Source organism: Centruroides vittatus, unplaced genomic scaffold, assembly GCF_030686945.1.
Source record: "Centruroides vittatus isolate TY-2023 unplaced genomic scaffold, ASM3068694v2 contig_1168, whole genome shotgun sequence".
Lineage (NCBI taxonomy): Eukaryota > Metazoa > Arthropoda > Arachnida > Scorpiones > Buthidae > Centruroides > Centruroides vittatus.
This window is the reverse complement of record NW_027120749.1, coordinates 243980-271931: the sequence shown is the minus strand read 5'-3', so window position 1 is coordinate 271931 and position 27952 is coordinate 243980. Positions and strand designations below refer to the sequence as shown.

Genomic DNA, 27952 nt, shown 5'->3' with positions numbered 1-27952 from the left:
TTTATTTATAAGTTTTTAATTTTAAATTAATTTGAAAAGTAAATTTTGTTTGAATGGCGCCATCTCTTTGAAAATAAAGGCATAAGTGTCTTATTGCATCTTTCGTACGAATGTAGAAGTAAAGAGTAAGTTTAGGTTTCATTATTGATATATAACTGTAATTGTTATTAATTTACGAATTCTTATAATATTTTTATACTTACGTTAATGTTTTGAAAGCCTTGAGCATTTATTCATAATTATAATGCGAGTTTTATTGATAAAACAATTTATATAATCTAATGGAGTTATTATTTACTTTTGAACAGTTGAACGAAGACCAATGCAGCGGACGTAAACTAATTGAGAAGTATTTTAAGTCGATTAATAAGAACAAAGTTTATAGACTTACAGAATGATTCAAACAACAGCATTGAAACGATTCGTGCTTTGTAAGTATTGACCAATACATAGGTTATAACTGGTGAGGAAATATAATTTATTAAACAATTACCTAATGTATGTATATATACAAATAGATCAAACTTTTCTCTAATATGTTGGTTCAAAAATTCTTTTATAATGTTAGAGTGCACATTCTAGTTCAGTTTTAATCAATACGATGATTAAATGTAGGTAGAACTTTCTCACTTAAAATATATCTAAAAATAGATTTATTCCTATTGATTATTACTATAACAGTGTAAATCAATTATGTAGATAAATAATAAAATTTTATTGTATTATAGAACTTAGGCCCTAATCATTTAATTTATATACATATATAATGTACGTATTGTATAATACTTATGTTTAAACATTATATTATTATATAAATGACTTTTTTACAAGATCGAAATTTAGTATATTGAAATTTAAATATACAGTAATACCTCGACTTACGCTACCCTGACTTACACGAACCTGGAGTTACGCGATTTTCAAATCTCGTCAATTCGTCTTTTGTTTGAGCGCCACGCAACTCATGATTACTCACTCCCCCCACACTATTGTTCAGCTTACATGTTTGAATTGACGCATAGCTACAATTTATTTTATGTTATTTATTTCTGTGTTTGTTATATCTACGGAGACTTGAGAGACTCTACTATGTCATATAAACGAAGTATAACTGATTCTTCTGCATCAAACAAGAAAAGAAAAACTTTATCTTTGGAATGTAAAGTTAACATTATTAAAGACTTCAATACAAAAATGAAAATTTGTGAATTGACAAAGAAGTTTGATCTACCAGAATCGACGGTCAGAACAATTATAAAAGGTAAAGAAAAAATTCTCGAAGCTGTGAAAACTTGACAGAAGACCTCAGTTCAATTGAAAAGGGGTTACAAATTTTAGAAAATATAGACTCCAACGAAGAGCGCATTTCTTCTACAAAACGAGAAATAAAAAAATTATTAGCATGCTACAGAGGAAATTTTGCGGGAGAAAAAAAATCTTTGAGCCATCAGACGAATTTGTTAGATTTTATGAAGCCTTCTACATCAAAATAACTTCAGTTTACGGTTTTAATAATATAATTTGTTATGCATATGTATTATCTAAGATTTTATTAAACATTTTTTTCTAAATTATTGTTTTCTTTAGTTTCCGGCCCCAATTAAAAATAATTTGTATGTATTTATTTGCGAAATTATACCCCGACTTACGCAAATTCGACTTACGTGGTTATCGCTTGTCCCACCTATCGTGTAAGTTTGGGATATTACTGTAGTAAAATTTGCTTAATGTAATTACTTTGAGGCTTGCTTAAACTGATAACATTAAACAGAATAAGTAAATATGACTAAAATAAGTAGAAATTCTGGTTGCATTGTCTCTGACATTAAAAGGATGTATTAAAAATAATTTATTTATAATTAATATGTAATTCATTCATTATTGTTTGCCTTCAACCAACGGCTGTAATTGAAGTAAGAAATGCCAGCAATTTAAACTACTGTATTGTGAGCAAATAGTAATAAAAATGATCAATCTAATATTTAGTGCACTGGTTAAGAGTGATATTAATAACTTGACAATTGCACATTAATTAGCCACATGTTGAGACTGACAAACATTTTTAACCTCCTTTCATACTATTTACCTGAAGATAATGATAATTATAAATGAAACTCTGGTTATGATAAGTTTTTTATGAGCATGGTATATTTCAAGACATGAGAACATTATACGACTGATAACAGAATTTTTAGTTAGAATAAATGAATTCTACTGTATTAACACAGTCAAACCTGTATTTGTTTATAATGTGAAAAGTCAGTTTAAATAGTTTATAATGAAAGAAACTTTAATTATAATTTTTCAATTCATCTAATTTAGATTTTAACTTAAAATAGAATGTAATTAGAATTTCTTTTCAGATAAAAATCATTTTATTTTAATTATCTAATCATTAAAATTAAACTAGCCTAACTACTTTTTAAAGAGAGAGAGTGCTTCACAGGTTATTCCCCAAAAAAAGTAATTAGTTTAACTTTTGAAGTTTTTTGATGATGATGGAATTAAGGTTTAATCATTAAATTTTATATTTAAGTCTGTAGATCAATGGATTTGGTAGAATAACTTCAGATCAAAGTATACCTGTAATATCAAATTATACAATACATAATTTGATATGGGAAACTCATTTGTCTTTGTGTTTTAAGTACATCAAACACTGTGCATTTAATGTTTCATGAACTATAAATACTGTAATGTAATTACTGAATTTGAAGGTAAATTAATTTACTCAAAATCTAATGTAATGTTATCTATATGACTTAGTTATGTGAAAGTTTGGTCTCTGTGTATTATACTCTGTGACATGTACAATGCGACACATTCTGTTATTTATTTATTTATTCTTTTTTTTTGCAAGCTAATTTAGATAATTGAGTTTATACTGTATTTATATTTTTATGCATTTTATAGCTGTGAATTTCTTTGTGCTTAAATGATTTTTGAGATTATTTATTCATTTTCAATAGCTTTTCATACATTTTTCAACATTAAATCATTAGCAATAATGATACTAAATTATAATAGTTGCATTCATATTTGAAATAATAATATAATTAATGTATTTAACTATTATATCTAGTGTAAGACACAATAATATATAATAAATTATGTATTAATCTTTTTTATCTAGAATAATGACTGTTTAATTAGAACAAATATTTTTCTATATATGTATAAAATAATAATAATAATAATGATAATAATAATGATGATGATTTTCTACAAAATGACTATAACCTCTATAATTTGGTGTAAATTTCAATCTACAGAAGAAAGTTTTTGTTTTTTACAAGAGTAGTATTAAAATGGAAACAATCTGACATCCATTTTCACAGTTCTAGATTAAGAATGGCTGAGAATTAATCATTAACATTCATTTTAAGGGCATAAGTGATTATTACTTAACTTATGGTTTTGAATCTTAATCATGAAATGTAAATACTATGGAAAAAGCTTTATGGATATATATAATCTTTATACCCTCTTATATAATAATAAAAATATTCAGAAATCAGAAAATACAGCAGTAGAATTACTTAATTCAAGAAATACTTAATAAAATTGAATGTTTTCAACAAAATTAAGTTATCATCTTAGAATTAAAATGACATCTTAAATCTTATATCTGAAAATCATCTTATATATGTTTCGAAAGTCAAGAAAAAAATTGCTGATGGAATGAAACATGACACACACACAAAACATGTGTCAAATGAAAGATAAACTCTTTAAATTTTTCATCTTGTGGTTAGTGCAACTGTATATTCATGGTAATGAGCATACACAGCTGACAGTTCAAATGAAAGTGCAGTGTGTTTTGTGGCTAGAAAAATTTAATTTTGTGGCTGTAACTTGTGTATAATGTAAGTAATGTTGTTCACGAAGAACTGCCATATGAAACTAACAATTATCATTGGGATAGACAGCTGAAAGATACTGGAAGCTTACTGGACAGTGGTCAGGAGCTCATCTGTTAGTATTGAGTTGGTTGAAGATATTCAAAAGTTTACAAATCAAGAAAGAAGTAAGAGAATTTCTTATACTCTGAATCCCAGTAAAGTAATTAATATTAGAATTTATAATATTTGAGTTAAATTTACCTTAATAAACAGCTTTAGAAAATAACAGATGTGTGTTTATTTTTGATTAGATTAAAGTAATATAACATGATCTGAAGATGTTTCCTCAAATTAATCATTGGGCTCCTTAAGATCTTGAGTTGATCTTGTTAAATTCAGATGGAATCATTTATTACTAAGAAAATTAAGTAATTAGTTTAATCAAATATTTAAACTGTACATTGTATAATAATTACCCCTTTTTTTTCATATTCAATATCTATAATAGCATATTTTTAAACATTTTACTTTCTAGAATTACAATAGAGCATCGATTATCCGACTCAATTGGGGACTAGGGTTGGTCAGATAACCGAAAAGTATGAAAAAATACATTATTAGTATAGTATATTAGTATATCCCATGTAATTAGTATATTAGTATATCGCTATTAAAGTAGCCAAGATATAGCCAAATATTGTAGTGCCACATCACTAGTGGACATTTGTTTTAAAATAATAATCGTCGCTATTGTATCATTAAAAATTATTTCTTTATTTTGCACAAAATAGATACAATAATAAAGAAAAAAAATTGAAAATTAAGCCTGGTTTAAATATTGGCCTCCCTTTCATGGTTGAGCCAATATTGCCAGCTAAAACATGCAAACATTTAAGAAAAATAATATTAAATTAGCCAAGACATAACCAAATATTGTAGCGCCACATCACTATCGGACACTTGAATTTGCCGAGTAGAACGCAGTCGGTTAACCGATGTGACGGTTGATCGGGGGTTGGATAATCGATGCTCTACTGTATTAGATAATTCTTCAGTTTTTAAAATTAAAATATGTGCATATTTTATTAACACTGGATTAAAATATATGATGTATACTGTTTTTAAGTATTATTATATATAAATATCATGATGGGTCAATAAAATTCTCTTTCCCATCACCTATATTGTGATGGGAAAGAGAATTTTAAAATCTTCAGATACTCTATCTGAAACTGTAATAATTTATTTCCATGTATTTTGTATTTTGTTAATTTTTTTTATTGTTAATCAGTTTCTGAATAAACTTGCAAAAGAAAAAATTGGAGATAGAAACCTCTGAAAATTTTCCTCTGGATTTATTTTTTATATAATGTATAGAAGTATTTAGTAATTATAAAATATATAAATGATTAATTTATTTTAAAATTAGAATTTAGATTCTTCATATTTTTAATTTATAATTTGAGTTTTATTATTTTAAAGATTCTATAAGATAATAGAATCTTTAAAATTAATTTATTTTTATTAGTATTTCAATGAATTTTCATTATCTATTCTGTTTAATCAGAAATTGTTTTTACATTATTATGTTTTTCAGACAGAATACAATAAAGAAAGTAATACTTTGAGACAAGATTATAGTAAGTAATATATTTTGATTTTTTAATTTAAATAAAAATAACATTTGGAAATTTAAATGAAAATAAAATTGAAATCTAGTGTTAAAATTTTACATTATTTTCACATTAATACAATTGTATGTTGGGTAATCAACATCTGATTTTGATAATATAATATGACCCACCTTCCCCCTTCAAAAAAATATTTGTTGTTATTGTATCATATATTTATATATTATATAATGTATTTGTGAATTGTTATTTACATTATCTGTATAATTTTAATTTTAATCACTTTATTTTAATCTTTTTTCTAATAATATATTTGCTTTAATTAATCAGTTAGAGTTTAAAATATAATAAAATTTCTGTGTGTATTTTATATCTTTTTTTTTTTTGTTCTGTCTGGTTGTGTAAAGAACAACTGTTAGCTATCAGACAGGACACCCTTTGGAGACCACATCTCCAAGATGCATATGTAAACATGACACTGAAATTGTTTGTTTATCAACCAACTTTGTAAAGGAATTTCACCTATTTTTTTCGATTTTAGAGACCCCCTTTCCAAATTTTCAGTAATAAATTTAAAATAATTTAGAGAAACAAATTAGAATAAAAAATTTATCAGTTAACTGATATAAATCTCACAACATGTGAAGGAAAAGATGAGGGGGATAGCCATCGTTTCCCCCTTTTTGGATGGTGTTATGTGACCGATGGAATGCTATCCATGTCACATGGATGCACATCATTTTTCATTGACAAGACAGGAGGAGGACCCCTAGATGACCAATCATACATTTTACAAATTACTTCACTTTTTCCAGAACAAAAGCATGATTGGTCAAAAACAAAGAATAAAATAGAAAGAAGTGACAAAATTAAAAGTGAGAAAGGATTAAGAGACTGACTGACTGATCAGAGAAGAGACAACCGACCTAGTGAAGGACTAACTAAAGGAGAAAGAAAATGAAAGAGAAGAGAACAGGGAGAGAAAGTGAAGAAAGAAGAGAAGACAAATTGAATGATCTTTTCTTTCTCCTTTTCAATTACGTGTCCAGGTTCTTTGGAGTATTACCTTATGGACTTTATTGGAGCATAGTTTCTTTACTTGAAGGCAGGTCACTCTGACAGAAGAGTCCATGGAATCTGCCACTTCTGGATGCCAGTCCCAATGATCAGATGTCTGCTGTCCAAGTCCAGAAATGATCATCTACATAACACTTTTCAAGGGAACTCTACTGTCTTCGAAATTGGTCAAGAGATCCAAAAATTGTCTGGGGTGTCCTTGTTCCTTCATTTTTAAGGGAGTCAGTCTGCCCAATGATGGCCCAATCCAGAGCAGGGTCAGTAGCTTGCATTCAGGTCCACCTCAGACAGATCCTGATACGATGCATCCTGCTACGCTGATCCCTTCCGGAAAAACCAAACCATCCAAGCAGATGGTGGAGACAAAGCAAAATTACTTTGTCACTGTCATTCGTTAGGACTACACAACAATAATCAATGTTGGTGGTACATTTAATGAAAAAATTATCATTTTCACTGCTAAGTGGTTGTTTAATATTTTGATGTTTTGTAAAATGACTGCAAAGGAAAACTTATCTGTCACTGAAGCTTTGCTAAATGATATTCTTTGGTCAGAATCATACTACTGAAGATGAAACTAACAGAGATAAATCCAATTTAAGCTCTGTCAGTGTAAACCCCATACTATTGTAAACTCTGTAACATTCAATGGTATTTTGGAAACTGCTTTGAATTCTCTCACAAAACAATGAATTATGTTTTGAACAGCTCCTAAAAGCTTGTGAAAGCCTGTGAGTGACACAAGCCAAGCTGTTCACTTGCTAGTATACTGAATAAATAATAGGGAGTGTGGTATTTCTTACTGAACAATAGTGACAAAGAAAAAAACAATAAAATAATTAAAGCTTTTCTCCCCTTTATGTAAAAATCAAATATCTAACTTAAAATTTATAGTGTAACCCAATCTGATCAAGGATGATTTATGTAATTCATTTTTCAACATTTTTCATTCAACTTTAAATATTTGTGTATTTAATTTGTAGACTCTAAGCAAAACTGGAAAAGACTATAAAATTAATATTTTTAAAAAAATTGAAATTTTATAAGCTATTTTAAAAAATACATGACAATTATTAGTCATACAGTTAAACAACTGTACAATCCCGATTAAGGATGAGATGATTATCAACTAACTTGATAATCATCTCATCCTTACGAATATTAAATGACTTACTTATTTAAAGTATTGAATATTGTCTTAGCATATTCTAAATCAATACAATTTTTAAATTTGGCCAACATCTGGTTTCTAAATTGTAAAAATGTGTTTGGTTTCCTTGTGTAATTTCAGCTATATTAGGTTATTTTACACTGGTGTTCTAAAATATTTCCTGCCTGCTGAGTTTACATGAATGAACAGAATGTTAATAATGTAAGTATAAACTATGATGGAGATAATGTATTAGCAATAAGTAATCATAAATATAGAAGAAAAATAAAAGCTGAAAAGTTTAGTTTACTGCAACTTCTTATAATTTGACAGACATTTTGTTTAAGATGCTTGTTTTGAGGATATGAAGAAGAGTTAATAAACCAAGAGTTTAGACAAAATATTCATGAAAGCAAATACAAATACATTACAGATACATTGATACCCATGATACATTGTATTCATCAATATTTCATGGCTTTAATAACAGCTTGAATTCTCTGACATGCTATCACTTAGACTTCAGATAATGTCACAACTAATGTTATGGGGCCATAAACAAATAATCAGTTTTTTAGCTCCTATTCTGTTGAAGACTGTCCTTTCTGAAATTTAAGAACCATGAGAACACATTTTCTGATAAACTTTCTGTTTAATTCAACATTTATATTACCAGTTATGAGAATGCCCTTTTGCATCTGGAAGAATAAAAATGTCAGGTAATCATTTATTATTTTAAAATTCTAAACACCATTAAAACCAGAAATGTACATTTACCTGTCTAGATGTATGGCAGGATGCCAAATGTTCTTGGAAAATGCATGGCTCCAATCCAAATAAATCTCTGGCTATGTTGATGACATAATGTCTGACAACAGTTTCACACTGATTCAGATTCATTGTGCCATTCGTGAAATCAAATCTTCCAATGCCATTGTAGGTGATTGAACCCCAAATCATTACCAAAGAAGCATTATGAATTTGAGTGATATGTTTTGTTCACTTTTCAGTGTAATACTTGGATTGGTCACTGGATAATGAATATTGCTCTCATTGAAATTATGACATGTTGCCACTGTTTCATTATCCAATTGTGATGCTCTTTGGTTCATGCTAATCTTATCGTCATTTTCTGTTAGTAATAGTTTCTCCTTGGTTTTAGATACAAAAAATCTTGCTTCACAAAATCTCTTACAAACAATACATAGACTTGCACTCAGTCCTGCTAATGCTTTCCACTCCATCATCAGTTTGCTAGACATAGAAAATCAAATTTTTTTGTTCAAATAGAGAATTTTATCATTTGGGGAGTTTAAGCATGACTGCCCACTACATAAATTATACATGTTTTCACATGTCTTATGCCTTGTGATGTTATTGCTAACAGTGGAACACAAACAGTTTAGTCACTCAGCAATTTAAATCATTCTCAGACTTTCCTTGTGTGAAACTTCCATGTATTTCTTCTTTCTATGTGTCAGCTCACACATCTTGAGCATACTGTACAGTTAAATTATTGATACAACAGTTCTAAGCTACATAGCAATAGCTGATGTTGAAATGAGCAGTTATATGTCTTTCATCTACATCAGTAAATGTCATAATATTGTAGAATGTGGATGGTGCAAATGTTGAATCATCAATATCAATGATGCAGCTTGTTCAACATTTTGTAACTTATTATGTTACTGTATCCATTAACACTAGACTTTGTAAAAAAAATATATACAGAGGTATCTCTTACTTGAAATGCTTCAGAGTTTGATTGCTACATTTGATGAAAATTTGCTTTGTAGTTCAAACTGTGAGCACAGTGAGAAAAATATGTTTTCAGCACTTTTTCAAAAATAAAGTGAAAAAGCACACATGATAACATGATAACTCCCCGAGATATCTTCAATTCAAATCGGGGGTATAAGATATTTTATCAGCAACAAATCAGTAAGATTTGCCCACTTTTGTCTTAGGATGGCTTTAATATAGGAAGGCTAAATTTCGAGTGGTGATATCTTATCAGTAAGTTGATAGGTGTCAATTGAAGGAATAGACAGATTAAATTTTATTTCTTTTATTATTTAATCATTTTATAATATATAGATATATTAAGTATAAACGAAACCTAAATAAGCTAAAATACCTTAAAAATAACCCTGGATAAGAGAGAGTTTACAATAATATTTAATAATATCTCTTTAAATATTTCATTTCCCAGACTTGCATAGGCAGAAGTTAGAGGAGACCAGGCACAAAATATAAGTCCAATGATTGTATGTTTAATCCACCCTGAGTTTGGTGCATGGAACTCTTATACAATATTCTCTTCCAATGAGAATTAAGTAATTTGACCATTTGACGGGATGTCAAGATGAGTCTTATATAGTCAGCTATTTACTCATAGGAGAGATCGTTATCTCTCCTATGACTAAATAGCCAACAGTCAGGAACTAACAGTCAAAAAGGAAATATTCGTTGCTTGTTCTCCTCGATTTTTAACTTTTACAGAAAGGGAAAAAGTTTCAAATTTAATATCGAAATATTAACAATGTTGAGGCCAAAGTTTTCAATGCGAAAATGTGTACGTCGGATGTTCAGTGCTGCTTTCCTGTAAGCCTAGAAGTTTGACAATGGTGTTCGGAAAGTCAGTGGAATCATGCTTGACATTCCAAATGCTACTGTCAAACTTCTAGGCTTACAGGAAAGCGGCGCTGAACGTCCAAAGTACACGTTTTCGCATTTAAAACTTCAGCCTCAACCTCGCTAATATATTAATCTTTAAAATCTTGTAAAATATCAACATCTCCATTCAAATTCTCACATTTGTCATTCATATACTTATTCAAATCTTCAGATTTATAAGGATTTTGTCTAGCAAATGATTACTTGGATTTTCATATAATTATTGTTGAATTATTCCTTTTTTAGGTTTCTAAATTTAATTATTGATGATTTAAATTGTTTGAACATTAAAAAAGTCTATAACTCTATGATTTAATGTATTTAATATTTAATCCATTAATGCAGTGTTTCCCAAAGTGTGGTACGTGTACCCCCAGGGGTACGGGAAGAGTTTAGTGGGGGTACGCACTGCATCGTGCTTTGGCTGCACCTGGTGCAACAAGCAGTTTACTTTTTTCAATTACAAACATAGAAAAATAATAAAAAACTTCGTTACTTCTTAGTGGTTTCGCCAGGCGCTGTGATTCTGTGCATTCCTCCACTCTATGGCCCAGACAACAGTGTCACATAAAACCCTCCAGTATCTACACATTGAACTGTTATAGCACACACGTGTGTATTTTTAGCTTTTGTGTGATTTTTCTATTAGGAAAGGGTTGTTATGTGCTTTAGTGTTAATTAATAAAATGCTAAAAATGCTGAATAAAGCAATTTTTCTGTAGATAGTTACTACAACTAACAATTCTTAGCAGAGACTTACTTCGACAGTGCTTCTAGAAAGACAAAAATGAGACCTAAAGTCCGTATCGCCATATCTAGGAACGATATTTTCCACATAGCCTTCTATTTTGACTTTTTTTGATTTTTCAATTGCAGCAGCATATAGAAATGGAATATCCTCGTTATCTTTTGTTTTTGATTTAAAAAACATCTCATAATCCCCTCTACTCTCAGAAATACTATTTAACAAAATAGTCACAATTGCCATCTTCTCATTACTTAAGTCAGCCATCTTGAAAAGCAGCCTCTCAACACTACACACAACGAAAGCATTTCTTTTTTCTACAAAACGTGACGTCAGATCGTTCAACGGAGGGACTCAACAGAAAATTCACTGTTGAGTCAATCGTCAAATTTAGAAGATGGATAAGATATCCATTCAACATTAATACAACATCCATGCCAGAAGGTTTGTCGCATGCAGAAGAAAAACAATTGTTGGAATTAGCTTCAGATGGATTCTTGAAAAATAAACATAAGGAGTGTACTTAACATCATTCTGGTTACAAATGCAACATGTGTATCCAGTTTTAACAGAAAAAGTCCTGAAATACATCTTGCCTTTTCGAACTTCATATCTATGCAAGTTGTTTTTTCAGCATTTATAGACAAGTCGAAAAAAAGGAACAGACTTTTGGATGTGAAACCGCATCTCAGATTAAAATTAACAACCAGGGAACCAAATTATGATGATCTGTTGTCTCAACATAAACAATTTCATCCTTCTCACAGATCCTAATAAATGTTATTTATAATATAACATATTTTATTATGAATAAATTTAATTTTTCGTTTATTATTATTTTGTTAATATACTAAAAAAGGAAAAAATAAATATATTTTGATTGTTATTAAAGTATATACAATTTTTTGATGAGGGGTACTCAGCATTACGAAAATTATAGAAGGGGTACACAGATGTTGAAAGTTTGGGAAACACTGCATTAATGTATTAGTGATGTTTTTAATGTCATTAACTATAGTATTGTTGAAATTATAAATTTTATATTTTTGCTAAAAGTTAATAATTGTTTTTAATAAATATGTATTTATATTACAATAAGTAAAAAATTTATGGTGTTTCAAAAATTTTAAATTTTGGCTCTCTACCACATAATAATGGTTTAATTTCATAATTTATGATTAAAATTACTTAAGTTTAATAATAAAAAAAAATGCATTAAATCTTAATATGTTAGTTATTTATTTTATGTTTTTGCATCTACTCACGAACGAAATTTTAGATCTTGTCTTGACAATTTATCGATTATTAGTATGTATAAGATCTACAATTTTTTCTCCTATATAAATAAAATATTGTAAAATCAAACATAGCATCATAGGAAGTATTGTATGACTTAAATTGTTTACGTATAAAAAGATGTTCAAACTGAAACTAACGTGATAACGTTCAAAGTTTCTTTGTATATCTAAGATTTATGTAACTAATCTTCAGCAAAATTAAAATTAAATTGTAATATTAACTACTAGATCCCCCTGTAACAAGGTAACCTTACTACAATAAAGTGATTGATAATAATAATATTTATTTTATGTTTTTAAAGTAATTAGTATAATTTTTTAATATTTTTAAATATGTTTTAATTGCAGTACTAAATATTCATGGCTGGTATAGGAAATTTTCAAGTAAGGTTTGGGATAAATGATACTGCTCTTACAAGAGCACTAGAGACAGGTGATTATGAAAGAGCATGTACAATAATAGAAGAAAATGCTACAGATCCTGAATTTTTCAATGATGGTATGGTGTAATATTGATTTTTGTGTATTAGTATATACTTACATATGTACAGTACATATAATGCTATTTAAATTATGCATTTGGTTGTTATCTATTACAGATATTTTATTTTATATGAAAAAATACAGGATAATTCAGATAAAATGACAAATAGAATATAAAGTTTATGCCAATTTGACTGTATCAGATAGAATTGGGGATGACTAGTTCATCAGGACAGACACAGAAACCTTGATGGGCGCTAATTTCGTTTTTGCGTGTGAGTGGTTGAGGTTGTAGGCGCTCAAATTCGGGATGGAGATGACCTGAGAGACGACTGGAAGAAGTGTACGCTACTACAAATTTAACAATTCACAATATTCGTTTATTTATTGATACTATTTACAACTCTGTACATAGTTAATATAGCAAGGTGCTAATTTTAGATATCAATTATAGTCCCTAACCAAGAGAGAGTTTACAAATCAGTCACATGTTGGTAAATATCTTAGTAGAAGTTGGTTCCTTGGGAAATTGTAGAATCGGCGGATTGATGTGCTGCTGGTTCGCCAGGTGGTTTAGAAGAAGCTTCAATGACCTGAGAAAGATGAAAGTCTTTGGATGTCTTGAGAATGGTAGAGGATCGACAATAGCTTAAGCAGTATCCAAAACTGGATCAGGCACAAACAGCAGTTAAAAACGAACTATTGGTGATGGCAAACTCCCTCCTTTTTGTATTTGGAGGTTTCTCTTGGGTTTTTCCCATGACATCATTAGGAATTATAGAACAGTCCAATTGTTGAATTTCAATTGCCAGAACCAACAATCTCAAACAAGGAAACAAATTCATGGGGAAGTTTTAATTGTCCTCTCAGATTTTTCTCTTTCGAAAAATTTTAGTCAAAAAATTTTTTATTAAGTCCAGGCTCTCACATCCACATCATCATAACTATGTACCAGTACTGAGTATTTCTATTTGTAATTAAATTTTAACTTAAAAAATATTGGCTATTCAGTGCTATTCTCAAGTTAGTAATTTCATGTAATGGCATTTTTCAGTGGCACCTTGGAAAAACGATTATATTCTCTGTTAACATGTGGAATTGATGCTATTATCAAGTGTTATCAGTGAAGAATAACTTTTTTGATCATAGTGTTAAGTTAGCAGATAAAAATTAGATTACATGTATTTATTTATTTTGAATGATGTGATTAGGTTACAGGTTGCCAAGTTTCTAAGACTCTACTGTAATTTTAAAGCAGGTGATTACCTACCAGACTCAACTGAACCATTATTCAGTTAATTGTCAATAAAATTTTTATCAAAATGTCTAAATTTTACCTTTACACCTGATATAACAGAATTTATAAATGAATTTGTATGTCAACAAAATTAAATAAAATATTAAAAATTAAATTAAACTATTAAAAAAAATTAAATGCTTATGATAATAAATAAAATTATAAATTGTTTTTGAAATAATTCCAGGACCTTATGAACGTATCCCACTATATATAGTGTTGTGTGGCAAAGGACTCACTTCTAACATAGGAACAAGAAACCTTCATATGGCTAAACTTTTGATAGATCATGGTGCAGATCCTAATCTTCATGTTCCAGTGGTTAGTTATTTTTACTAATAAATAGTTTTTTAAAAAACTAGAATATTTATTATTTATTAAATACAGTGGATTCTTGATCTATCATTTTTGGCAGGATTTTGGGAGAAGCGATTGACAGGAGAAATTTATGACAATATTTCTCCTGAGGAAAAAAAGGAAAAAAAATATTCCTTATTAATATTTTTATTATTTATTTAAATTAGCACCTTCTATTGTAAAACGATTGATGCAAGATAACATTTTTTTTAGTTAAAATACAGAATGAACAATGCAAGAACAAAGAATATAGGAAAAATTAACATTATATAAATGGGTCCTTATTTGGGAGTGGAGAAAACAACCAATAGATGCAGGAAAAGGATTGATACAGGAATGATAGATTGAGAATCCACTATATTATATAATTCAAATTATAAGATGAATTATTTGTTGAAAATGTTATCTATGATTTGCCAGTTTCTGAAAATTTTGCAATAGAAATTTAGATAGATAGATACAGATATTTTGTCTAATTTAAATATATTGTATTTTATTTTAACATACCTAAAAATGACAATAATCAAGATATTTATGCATCTATTTTAGAAATGGAAAGCTTAAAATACATTTACTGTGTTTTCTGATTTCTAATGTACCATTGAATCTAATGCACCACCCTATTTTTGGGTCATCAAAATCTGTAAATATATAAACCAACTCCTACAAACCTGATGTACATATGTAATAAGCCAACAACTACTGGATTATATTGCAATTACTTTAAATTAATTACTAAATAATTTATCATTAGAGGAGGCGTTATGCACCATCTCTTATTAGATTTTAATATATTATTATTAAAACCATTGAACACCGGCCTTGCCAATGTGTTGTTTTCCAGTTTTTCAGGTTAGTAACTTAAATAGGGACCAGTTTCCCATAAAAAGAACTCCCAGGAAGCATTCCCTTTGGCAAATCATCCATATGTCATATTTCTGTATATGAATAAAACTAAAGTTCCCTTAATTTCTGAAGGAGATAGTGTGCCAGGATAGGCCTCACCAAAAACTGGAAGAGAAGATTGTACTTTTTCTTCTAGTACTCTGTTGATAACCTGAGGTTCTACCCTTGCATAACTGTTCCATATCTCTCTTCTACTTTTTAGAATTTTCTCTTCAAAAACAGATTTGAGTTGAATGAGTTTTCCATTTCAACAATGTTTCAATTTAATTTTAAACATATCTCTGAAGCAAACACATTTCTCAGTCTTTTAGCATTTATTTTAAAAATTGATAACAATGTATATTGTATAATTTTCTTTGAATAAACGTTATACATAAAATATTTGAGTACTTTTTATTAATTTATATGGGAAAAATTGTTTCGCTTAACAAGTGTTTTGCATTACGAGTACGATTCTGGAACGAATTATGTTTATTAAGTGAGTTTCCACTGTATTTCCATATCATGATTCAATATCTAATAGTTTGTGGTTACATTGCAAATCAGATTTTTTAATTCATAAAGCATTTCCTCATACCTATGTTATCATCAGAGTAAAAATATAGTTAGTAAGTCATTTAATAGCAAAACTTTATTCTGATATTTCATTTTCAAAAATCAAGCTTTCTTAGAATAATTGTAAAGAATATTTTATTATTGAAATAAGTGACATCTTCAGTTTTACACAATTTATTTTAGAAATGAGATATTCAGCATTTAATTGAACTTATCAGCTGCTGTATATTAAAATTATCTTCTATAATTTTTAGCAAGCATTTTGGTTCTTGGTTACAATCTGCAACAGTTATCTGCTAGATAACTGTTGCAGATAATATTTAAATTCCCTTCTCACCTTCTCACATTAATATAAATCTGTTGTGTGTTATTACACTATTACTTTTGTTCTTTACATGCATTTAAAAAAGAGAGAAAGAAAATTTAAAAACTATGTTTATGCAAGATGTTTGGAAGATTTTTCAAACACTGTGGGAATGAAAGAAGTAAAATTTTTTCAATACAGATCAATGAAGTATTCTGACCTAATTTCAGTCAGAATTACATATTATTTGTGGTAATTTTTATCATCTTAATTAATGAAGACAATTTTTTTTTCTTCTAAAGAATAAAATTTTAACTGAAGTCCTAGAGAAATGAAATTTTATTTCTCTATTGTTGTTAAGATTTTTTGGAATCTAAAATTGTTAGATTTAACAGATTAGTCAATATTAGAGGATAAAAACACTCATTACTGTTCGATGAAATTTTATTGAGTGTATATAATGAGTTTATTGTGAATTATGAAATATATGCATAAATATATTGCTTGATAATTAATTTAATTTAGATGGAATATAATTTCTCATATAAACTAATTGCAGTAAGTAAAATAGTTTCCAGTATGTTCAGGTATCTTATGAAATAATTTTGTGTATGTAATTACAGTAGAGCGTCGATAAGTGGAACCAATTGGGGACTGGGGTCCTTCCAGTTAATGATTTGTTCCAGTTTCCGACTTTGTACGAAAAAATACATTAACCTGTCCGATGTTCAAATTTCTCTCCGTTGCGTATTGCTTCCTGTTGAATTTTTCTCCGTTGTGTGTCGCTTTGTGTTGAATTTTCGTCGATTTTAAGCCTAACAAAAATTTTTATAATAATCATCGAGGCTATCGTATCGTTAAAAATTATTTCTGCATTTTGTACAAACAAAATAAATATATTAAAGAATATAAAAAACATGAAAATTATACTTTAGAAGTAAATTTAGTATCAAAAACATTCGATTCAGCACGACACAGTCCGACTGAAAATCGTTCCACTTTCCGGCCATTTCACTTACCGGCGTTCCACTTATCGACGCTCTACTGTAATGAAAATATTTTGCCAAAATTCTTCCTTTTTAAATTATTTATGAAAATAGCTTTGTTTATATATTTGGGTTTTTAGTTTTATTTAAAAAATTACTTTATTTTCTTTTATTATTTGATTACAACTCATCTTTTGTTACAATTAAAGTTAAGAAATGATAGTGAAATAAGATGTTATACAGAATAAATTCATGAAACCAAAAGTTTAATTGTAGAAACTTGGTATTGTATATTATTGTAAACAAACAGATCTCAGGTTATTATTGAAAGTATAAATATTAAACTTTTTAATATTACAGGATGATTAAAATTAGTTTCTCATTTCTGTTAATTATTGAAAATATTAGTTTGTTTTCAGTACTTTTCAACTGTAATAGTCTACAATAGCTTGAGTATTGTTCAAAAATGAAGTAATTTTTAAATATTTGGAAAACATTAGCAAAACAATATAGTAGTTTATTATTTTGACAAATATTTTAAAAGATGATTTATTTTTGAATGTATGTAAAAATTGATTGATAAGTATATGATAAGTAATATTTTTCTGTATAAAATGAAATTATATTTGAATAATACTATTTGGGCAAATGCTGTTTAGAAATGAGTTTTATTTCATTATTAATATTTTTTCTACAAGATATTTTAGTTAGAATTTTATCATCTGACAAACATACAAACTTTCAACTTGGAAATATAATAATACATTAAAGCTCTCTGATGGCACTACTTTTTACTTAATTAATATGTATTTAAAAATTGTTTTTTGTTTGTATTTTATTTAGTTATAAGTGATGAATGTATTACATAGCATGATTATTATTTTTATTTTTTTTATATATAGTTTAATCCTCGTTGGATGACTTTAGCAAGGCAGTTTAGTCAAAGTCCAATGGAATTATTGTTAGATTTTTATATACATTCCCTTCATCTTTATGTGAAAGATAGGTAAAGTGAATAAAAATTCATTTTGTGATATTTAAATTTTTTTTAATACAGTAATAATTTTTTATATATAATATGTTAATCTTTGTATAAACACATTTGTTTTAATATGTTTATTGCAATTTTCAAATACTTTTTCTTTTGTCATTTTTATTTTTAAGCATAGTAAATTATAAAATAAATTATGTTTGTTATTGATTATTCAGTTTCAGACTTTAATATATATGTAACAACAGCTTAATTTACAAATTAATTTATTTTTGGTACATATAATTCTTATACAGATTAAACAATTAACTGTAAAGTTTTTAATATCATTAACCTTCTTTGAAGTTACCAGGGTTTATAGTGATCATGGAAAACCTGGAAAGTGTTGAATTTTTACAGATTTGGGAAATAGAGAGAATTTCATGAAAACTGCTGTTTTATATGTTAAATGTTGTTTTTATCCAAAATAATTACTTGATACAGCAAGTATGCAAAGTTACAATTGTATGTAATGTGTAGTTTACCCAAGGCATCTATCTTCATCAGACCAAAGGGTGCATTCAAAAATAGTTTTATCAGAAACTGAGTGCTTGTTTTCCAAACAAGTTAGTTTGCTCATAGTTCAGCACTGAGTGCTTAGTAAAAAGCCCTTAAAAAATGATTCCTGGCTTAAGAGAGTTACTGTTGATGTCATCTGCTTGTTGAAAATGAGCACATGCACATTAATCTGTAAATTTAATGAGATTAAATCAATATGAATGTTATTGACTTCTAAGTGTCAGTTTGTATATTCCTAGTTAGGGTCAGGTAGATATACTTTCTGTTGATTGTCCACGAGTTATCTATTTATGTTCTGTTATCTTTGTGTCTTACTACTGACATTTCTTTTCATCATTACATCATAATTTATAAGAAATCAGTGATGCATTGCATTGCTTAGAACAAATGCTAAACACATTAGTCTTTGTTTTTTTTACTTTTTCTGCCCTGTTGTCACTGAGAGAGCCTTTTTATCAAGCTCATTATGAATTCAGCCATTACACAATGGGGCAGCCAGGTGGTGAGGAATGGGGCCTGACAAATCTGAGACAGACCATCTTCAAAAAGTTTCTGCAGTTTTTTCCTGACAGGATTCATTCCCAATCCTCAAGTAGTCATAAATCAGGGTTACATTGTAATGATAAAGTATAATATACAGTAAAATCTTTAGTGTGTGTGCATGCATGTGCATGAATTTAGTTCTCATACTTAATTTCTATGCTTTGAATTTTAAGATTAGAATTATGCATTTTAAGGTTTTAATAAGTGAATTATATATAGTATCTGTAATTTTTGAAATTGATTTCTAGATGGAATCCAGAAGTAGCACGTGTGATAGGTCTAAATGATTCAGTTATTACAACTTTTCCTGAATTACGAGAACAGTTGTTGGAGTTGATTGATTGTTTCATAGGTAAGCTCTTCATTGCAATAAATTAAACTTTATTTTCTTCTTCTGCATCATTATTGTAAGATTGAACTTTTCCATCTCTGTTCTATACTTCAAATTAAATTTAATATTTGTAACTACAACATGTAATAAAATATGAAAGTTTTAATTAACAGAAGAAATATTCTCTTCCAAATTTGGCTATTTACTTAATCTGTTTTAATGAAATATATTTTTAATATTTTAAGAAAATTATAAATTAAAAATGTTTAAAAATTAAATGTTATGTTAATTTATAATCTTCATTAAATTCTGTAGTGTTGTTGTAAAACTATTCATTCTGACACATTCTTTACAAGACATCATCTCGGTTTAATCTTGACAAGATGTATATTTTTTAGAAGTAGAACATACAAAGAGATGATTTTTATCCAAAAATTAAAAATTATTGTGAATTTTGAAAATAAATTATAAATTATTTTTATAAAATGTTTATTATGAAGGTAAAATTCAGATCTGTACTATATTTTTTAAATTCTAATAATATTTTCTAATTTTTCTGCACTTTCTAATATACACTATCTTGTATACACTTTTTTCAGTAATGACACATTTTTTATTCCACAATTTGACACAGTGATATTTTGCAAAATTCAAAACTCACATTTTCATAAGAAACATTAAAATTTGTGAAAAATTTGGTTTAATATTGGACAGTAAGTAATCATTCACTGATCCTTTAGGCCAATTTTTTTCATTATCTATGTGAGTACCAAATCACCATACTTATTCTGTATGCCTTTTCTATGCTTTCAACCTATTTTTACACTGATACTTCTTTATTAGCTTTGAGTTCTTGCTTTTACATTTTTCTTTCCTTGACTTGCTAGTCACTTTCTAGAGTGCATAAAAAAAATAATGAATATAATTAAGAAGCTGAAATTTGATCTTTAAGCATATAAAAATATAATTGTCCCAAAAATTCACAAATATAAGAGTATTATACCATCATTGTCAGGCAAAAACTTTTGTGACAAGCTATATGAAAATTGATTTTCTCTGTTCTCCTAAGAAATATTTCTAAATTAGGATGAGCATTATATATATGAATTATCTTATCAGGTTAATAAACTCCTATTTTTATTGTATTATGCAACAAAAATTTGTTATTAAGTATATGAAAGAGTTTTTATCGTGTTGCATACATTTATTAAGCAAAGTAGTCAGTTAAAATCTTTGTATTCTCTACTTAAAAAATACATTATTTTACTTTCTATCTGATTTAATGCATATGTTATTAGTTTTATCATCTTAAACACATATGGTAGTAATTGACTTTTCAATTTTTTCAACTTATATTTAAAAATATTAGTGTAATAAAAACTATTTATTAATTTTAGGTGATAAAAATGTGTACAGTTTTTTTATTTATTTTTTTTTTTTTTGTATTCTATAGTTTATATGAAATTAATGATTCTATTAATTTTTATTAGCACATAGAGCAGAAGTTAATGTTTATCTCGGAGACACACCTGCTCTTATTCGTTTGCTTTTCACATATCCTGATCTTGAACTTACTGAAAAACTGATCCAAGCTGGAGCAGACATTACATCAACAGATTCTCATGGAAATACTCCATTAATGGCTCTGTGCCGTCCAAATTGGAAACTTCAAAATAAATTACATAGAGAAGAGCATTTAAAAGATGTGTTGAAATATCTTTTGCAGTTTACAACATTAGATGTAAGTAAAAATTTATTTATGATGATGATAATATAAATTATAGTACAAAAATAAATTTATAATGTGATTATAGCAAATATAATTTATGAAGAAACATTATTTTTTTTTAACATATTAAAATTTTAGTAGTATGTAATGTTACTGATGATGATGATAATGAAAATTTGCAAATTTAAAGAATAAACGAATTTATATTTTTTATTTAAATTTACCATTTCTTTTGTCAAGAAAAACTGTAGTTAAGTTATTACACAGTAAAACTTATGTAAACTGGAATTGCACAATACTGAATATTTTTTCTCTTTTGGACAGATTTTAATTTTTTTTGTCCATAAACTATACTAGAAAAATGCTGCAGTTATGTTACAGAGTAAAATCGCTTTAAAGCAGTGGTCACAATTTCCAGTTCCACAGTGGCCACCTAGCAATTTCCAGCTGCACAGGCAACTACAACTGCAACAAGCATGAGTTGTGCATGTCTTCTCATGGTCACATTGTTTGTTGGCATTGCAACTTGGAAACACATGACCTCATGATAAACCAATAAAATTACAATAGCTTGTTTTTGACTACTTTCATGAGTTTACCAACACATTCTACTTCAGAGTATTTACAGAATTTTAGTCACTTTTCTTATTAAAATGGCAAGCAGTTTCTTTTCTGCAATGAATAAAAGAAAAAATGTAATCATTTCGTTAGAGCTGGTGTGAATACATTAAGAGATAAAATCTTTGATAAAATGAAGAATTAAAATATCACAGGCATTTGTGAATCTGAATAACCTCGATCAATCTCACTTCTGTAAAAGTGTCAATCCTCTTGCTTTCCACCAAGTTGATGAACTATTTTCAATGTTGCCATTGTATGATGTGGCACAAAGGTGTTTGCTGATTGGATGTGCAATTGCAATCAACATGAGTAGAACAAACTTTTTGTTTCTAGTTGCAGTTGCAATCACACCGGTTTTCAAAGGGGGTTTGCTAGTTAATGAGGACAGCCATCGCAGTTTCCGTTGCCTGTGTGGCTGAAAATTGCAAGGTGTGACCACGGTTCTACATACATAAAAATTTTTACTATTAGGATTAATTCAAATCAATCCAATATGATTTCAACTAAAGATGAGAGTACTTGAATATATGAATTTAGAACTATTCGATTGTAAAAAGTTTTTGTTTGGAAGAACTTGTGCTCAAGATTTGAATACTTCTTATGTGTTTTAGATACAGCCCATATTAGCTTACGTGACAGTGTACAAGCTAATTTGAGTTTGAAGAACTAGTCTTTCTGTGTCATCAAAAATTCTAATCACATCTCAATAATACAGAGGCCAAATTATTTTATGAACTAACTTCTCAAGGAATTTTAAAACTCTAATTAATTGTTTACTTTAGTCTCTATAATTATCAACTTGTTAATCAACTTGTTTTCAGATACTTGGCACTAGTTAGTTACTAACTACTCCATACAAGATAAATTGGTAGCACTGTGTTACCATATTCTTATTGTTTTCATGAATTATATTTGTTGCTTATTCTTGAGAACTTGATTCTCAGAAATATATTTGATTCTAGAAAGATCTCAACTCTGTCACTGGTTAATTCCAACAAAGATCCTGTCTGTATGTCCTTGCCATATGACTTTCAATTCTTTGACAAGGTTCCAAATTGTTCTTGGAATACAATTTGTCATGCTCTACAATGACAGTTATACCAAGAGACAATTTTACTTAGCCTATAAATGTCTTTAAATTTGTCTTTAAATGAAATTTTAATTTTCCATTTTATCTAGGTTATGTTACATTCTTTGTACTCAAAAACCTCTTCTGTTTCTGTGTTCAACAGATTTCCAGATTATAGTAGAATTTAACATAAAAGATTGCTTTATTCTGAAGAATTTTTTCCATTTATATATTTCTTTTTTTATTCAGGTTCCATTTTGGACATGTTTTGCTGTATTATTTATTTAAAGTAATCAAATAATGAATATAAATATTTATTTATAATCATTTGTAATTTGACATTTGTTTATTTGTTTAAATTTTCTCCATTGATTTCATTTGTTCTTTGCAGCTTAATTATGTTAACTGCATGAACCAGAGTGCTCTATGGTATCTATTTTGTACAAGCAGTTTAAATTTGGCAAATACTCTAATTGAAGCTAATGCAGATCCTTCTATTGCTGGAGTTGGATACACTCCTTGTGGCCCTTGTCTGTCTTCTCCAGATGTATTAATTGGTGGACGGTAAATATTAAAACATTTTTAAAATTAAAAAAATGGTTTTTTTTAAGTTTTTAAAAAATTTTTATAACTATAATATTTTATATTCATAATCTTAGAATACCAGCAGTCTTGATGTCATTAACAAGAACCTTAAAGTCAAGTTTTGTTTATAGAGATGAATGGAAAGCAGGAGAACTTCCATTCACTATATCAGAAGAACTATCTGCTCTTGTTGATTCAGGTAAAAGTGTCTCATGACATCAAATAATGTTTTCTTTTAGTGAATTTATTTTAAAATTTTATCCATTAAATTGTAAAGTTAAAATATAGATCAACTGAATAAAATCCAGACAATAATACATGCTTAAATAGTAGTAAGGACTGTAATTAGCAAGATGAGTAAATGATAAAAATAATTACTATGTTATTGGATTTATGTGAAATCTTTATTGCAGCAGAATTGTGTTTTAGGTTAGTTGGTTTGATAAGATGAATGTTGGATTCTTCTTACTGGTATATATATATATATATATTATTTTGGCTCAAAGAATTTAGCATCAATTTCCAATCTTATTAGATGGAGACGATTGTGAATGGTAGCTTAAACAATTTTTTTATTAATATTGATATTTTTAAATTTTTATCTGAGAACTGAAATGACTGCAGAATTTTTTTTTTTCTAATTGTAATTTGTAATTTAAAAGTTCTGTACCTATTTTATGTTAATTGAGAAAACACATTGATATTGATGTTGAGGAAATTTTTATTTTCTACATCAGGGTACACCAAACTTTTTTCACAGTGGGGCACATAACTAAGAGAATGATGAGCACAGGTTGCATAACCATTTTGTTCAATACAGTACACTGAATACACAAAAAATAAAGACAACCAACATATTTATTTACCAATACGTAAACATGATTGCTGCAGCAAGCTTGTAATTGCTTTTGTTAGAAATTTCATTGCAGGTACAGTACTTATACAAAAAGTGCTCTGCTATCCAAAGTTGCAAAAAGTTGCCAAATTTTTTATTTAGCTGATTTTCCAAAAAATTATACTACTGTCAGATGCAAAAATCAGATTGGACCACTTCTGGCATTTTTATTTACACTTACTATGTAAAAAAATTTAAATAAATTTATCTAGTTCTATGATATTTCCATATAAATAATTATATTTTAGCTCATTTGTGGCACAGTGGTATAGGGCTAGATTAGCTGACCTCATGGGTCATAGTTTAGTGACCCTTGTTCTACATGAATGTTGATTACTAGAAAGAATTGTCTTATATCATTGGCAGTCAGATTTTTACTATTACAACCATGTTCCTCTTTTGTTTTCTGACTTAGAAATACTACATTGACTTTCAGAGCAATTCTTTTTTAAATTTCTTGTATCTACTAGCTTCAATACTGAGAATTTGCAATTTTAAAGCTTTTATTTTAAGAAATATCAGCAAGTTGCACAAATTTTGTGCATTTTCTTGACAACAACAGTGTTAATTTTTAACTTTATAGAATATTCTTTTACTATTGACATCATATAACATTATAGCTATCTTAAACAAGTAATCATCTGATAAAACTCAATTTTCCACTCAATTAAAGCAGGTAGTTTAGATAAGGTCTTTGTGCCAAATAGCTGATGACTAATTAAGGAAACTTTTTCCAGTTCTGGTAAGGCCAATGTCACTTCAAAATGACAGCTTACCATCAGCTTTGCAGTAAGCTGGCAGTAAGAAAAATGTCTAAGATCTGTTGTTATAAGAATAACATCTTAACTTCCAGCATTATCAATTGTTGTTGACCTACTCCTTTGAATCAAAATACTGTTTTCATCAGCCAATAATGCCATTGTCACTGAAGCTTTTCTGTAGATAAAGAAGCAAATACTGCAATACAACCTGCTATTTTTAGAATATAATTTTCATGATTTTTGTGTAACAGTTGCTTACTGTATTAGGTGAGTTTGTCATTTGTAGAATTTCTGAAAGAAACCTAAACTTGCTTTCAATATTTCACCAATACTTCATATTCTCATTTTTTTTTGTATGGAATTCCAGATTTTTTTCCTTCTTTTTAGTAAATTGTACAGTATTCTTATGAATGAGTAAAGGATTCTTGGATTAAAGGTCTTCAACAAAGCTGAATAAACACACAAAAACAGTTTCTTGAATTAGCAATTCTAACAAGTTGGTTCTCATTTTTTCCCCTTCATCTCAAATTATTTTTATCCGTACCTGATCTTCTAGCTGAAACTCGGTTACCTAGTTTATTCAATTGAAACTATCTGCATTCATTCTATAGTAATTGTATGCTACTAGTAAAAATGTTGAAATTATGTCTCTCTCAGATGATGGATGCTAATGGACAGTAAGGGTTAAGAACCATATAATTTTAGTTTCTGGCTGTTGTAGAATGTAACGAAATGCCAAATTTTCAACCCCCCTGGTTTTTTGCATTCCTCAGCATTTAGATACTCCATAAGTCCAAAAATGAAAAAGACCCTATCAAAAATGTATATAGTGGAAATGTATGGATGGGCAGGCATCTGTTTTGCCTTATATCTCAGGAATGCATAAACAAAAATTTTTGAAACTTTGCAGGTTATTTTTATATATGGGACATTGATGCTATTAAATTTGATGGAAAGATAGAGGAGATTGTGTTATATCTCTAGTGGAGTTCAGACTTAATGCCCATAAGTAAAATTTTTATATACAGTTTTTTAAAAACTTGCTTCTACCTCCACAAATAAGTGTTTTGTCTTTTTATAATAATTAATTAATAATATAAAAATTATTTATTAAATAAAATCTCATAACAGATGCACAATCTTTTTAAATTTCTGAAGTTTTTTTTCAAAAAAAGAATATTTAAAAGGATCATAAAGGATGCATATCCTTAATATGTTCTAGTTTGTTTTAAGTTTGTTCACAGTATTATAAGTTTCTAATTGATGCCATGGCACTTACTTGAATAAATTCCTTTATACTGGTATATTTCTATGTTTGTCATCTAAAATAATGTATGTTATATTGCATTATATTAGAAATCTTTCATATGTGATTGATCATTCAGTGCCAAGGACATCAATTAGTGAAATGCTAGAAATTGAAGTGATGTTAATCATTTGAGAGCTCTTTTGCCATTGCATTCATTGTATTTTCTCAATTAACATATTCAGTAACTTGTTTTCATTAACATGAAATAGCATCTAACCTATTTTAGTTAGATGTTCTGTTTTATAATGAAATCAGCAATATGCCAAATAATTAAATTATTTTAAAATTGAATGGGTTATGTATACGATTTTTTTCATTTGAAATACTTTTTATAACGATTCTTATATACGCATTTCTTTTTTGTTAATTAGGATTGCTAAATAAATACTTTGATAAATTAGAACGATCATTATTTGAATTACTTCAATGGAATCACTACATCAATATGCATTTTACCACCCTGGAAAAATTGCTGAATAAAAATTTTATTATTCCTAGTCTACTGGGTAAAACATCTCTCACTCTTAGACAGAGATGCGCTCGAACTATATTTAGTTGCTGTTTGGATCATCTCACTGCGAAATATGGTGTATATAAAGAAGAATCCGACGAGAAAGAAATTACAAAAATGGACCAAAGTTGTCACGTTAATTCGGATAATCATATTGAAAATGACACTCAATTGGAAAGTATTCCGGAAGATGTGACTTGTGCTCCATATCAAGCCAGAGAGAATAATATACTTCACATTAAATCATTATTTATGCAAAAATTGTTTCAAATTAAATGCGAAGATCTAATCGATCTGGTAAAGAAACTGTGTCTTCCACTACCATTTTCCACTTTTTTAAATTTTGAGCTGTATCGGTGGAAATTACTTTTGCTACTAGCAAATAGTCATTACGACCGTCTGTCGTGTTACTGCGAAATCATAAGCACGGTAGATTCCACCAGTGATTCGGACATATCTCCTAACACTTCTTCCATAGAAGTTCCAGAAGAACTTCTTTTTGAGCAAGTCGATACAGATGAGGATGAAATTGATACCGATGTATACGAAGGTTACGTCAATGAAGATGACAACGATAGTGATGATGATCTTATCGTATCCATAAGAAGCAAGAGGCAAATTCAATTGTTGAATGAAGAAAATGGTTACATGATGTAATCGTTTCACTACACGGTACTCTTGTTTATATAATTAGTTCTTTTGATGTGAAGATAAAATTCATATTAAAAATATTTTATTAACA

The 27952-nt window shown here is 28.3% G+C and overlaps 1 protein-coding gene across 2 annotated transcripts; it reads left to right on the top strand.

The window, feature by feature from the left end:
- Positions 1–43: 43 nt before the first annotated feature.
- On the top strand, positions 44–27952 carry LOC136981701 (uncharacterized). Of its 2 annotated transcripts, XM_067278048.1 has the most exons (11): positions 44–125; positions 309–431; positions 5440–5482; positions 12768–12918; positions 14387–14520; positions 18210–18313; positions 19648–19751; positions 21221–21471; positions 23541–23713; positions 23809–23933; positions 27071–27952. In XM_067278048.1, the coding sequence occupies exons 4-11, from the start codon at positions 12780–12782 to the stop codon at positions 27865–27867; spliced, it is 1827 nt and encodes a 608-aa protein (XP_067134149.1). In that variant the 5' UTR covers positions 44–125; positions 309–431; positions 5440–5482; positions 12768–12779; the 3' UTR covers positions 27868–27952. The 2 variants fall into 2 exon arrangements, with proteins under 2 accessions (XP_067134149.1, XP_067134156.1); XM_067278055.1 differs by lacking the exons at positions 44–125; positions 309–431 and adding an exon at positions 3926–4027.

Coding starts and splice junctions, on each gene's coding strand:
- LOC136981701 (XM_067278048.1), top strand. CDS start 12,780: ATGGCTGGTATAGGAAATTTTCAAGTAAGGTTTGGGATAAATGATACT. Junction 18,314..19,647: donor CATCTTTATGTGAAAGATAG/GTAAAGTGAATA, acceptor ATTGATTTCTAG/ATGGAATCCAGAAGTAGCAC. Junction 23,714..23,808: donor GATGTATTAATTGGTGGACG/GTAAATATTAAA, acceptor TCATAATCTTAG/AATACCAGCAGTCTTGATGT.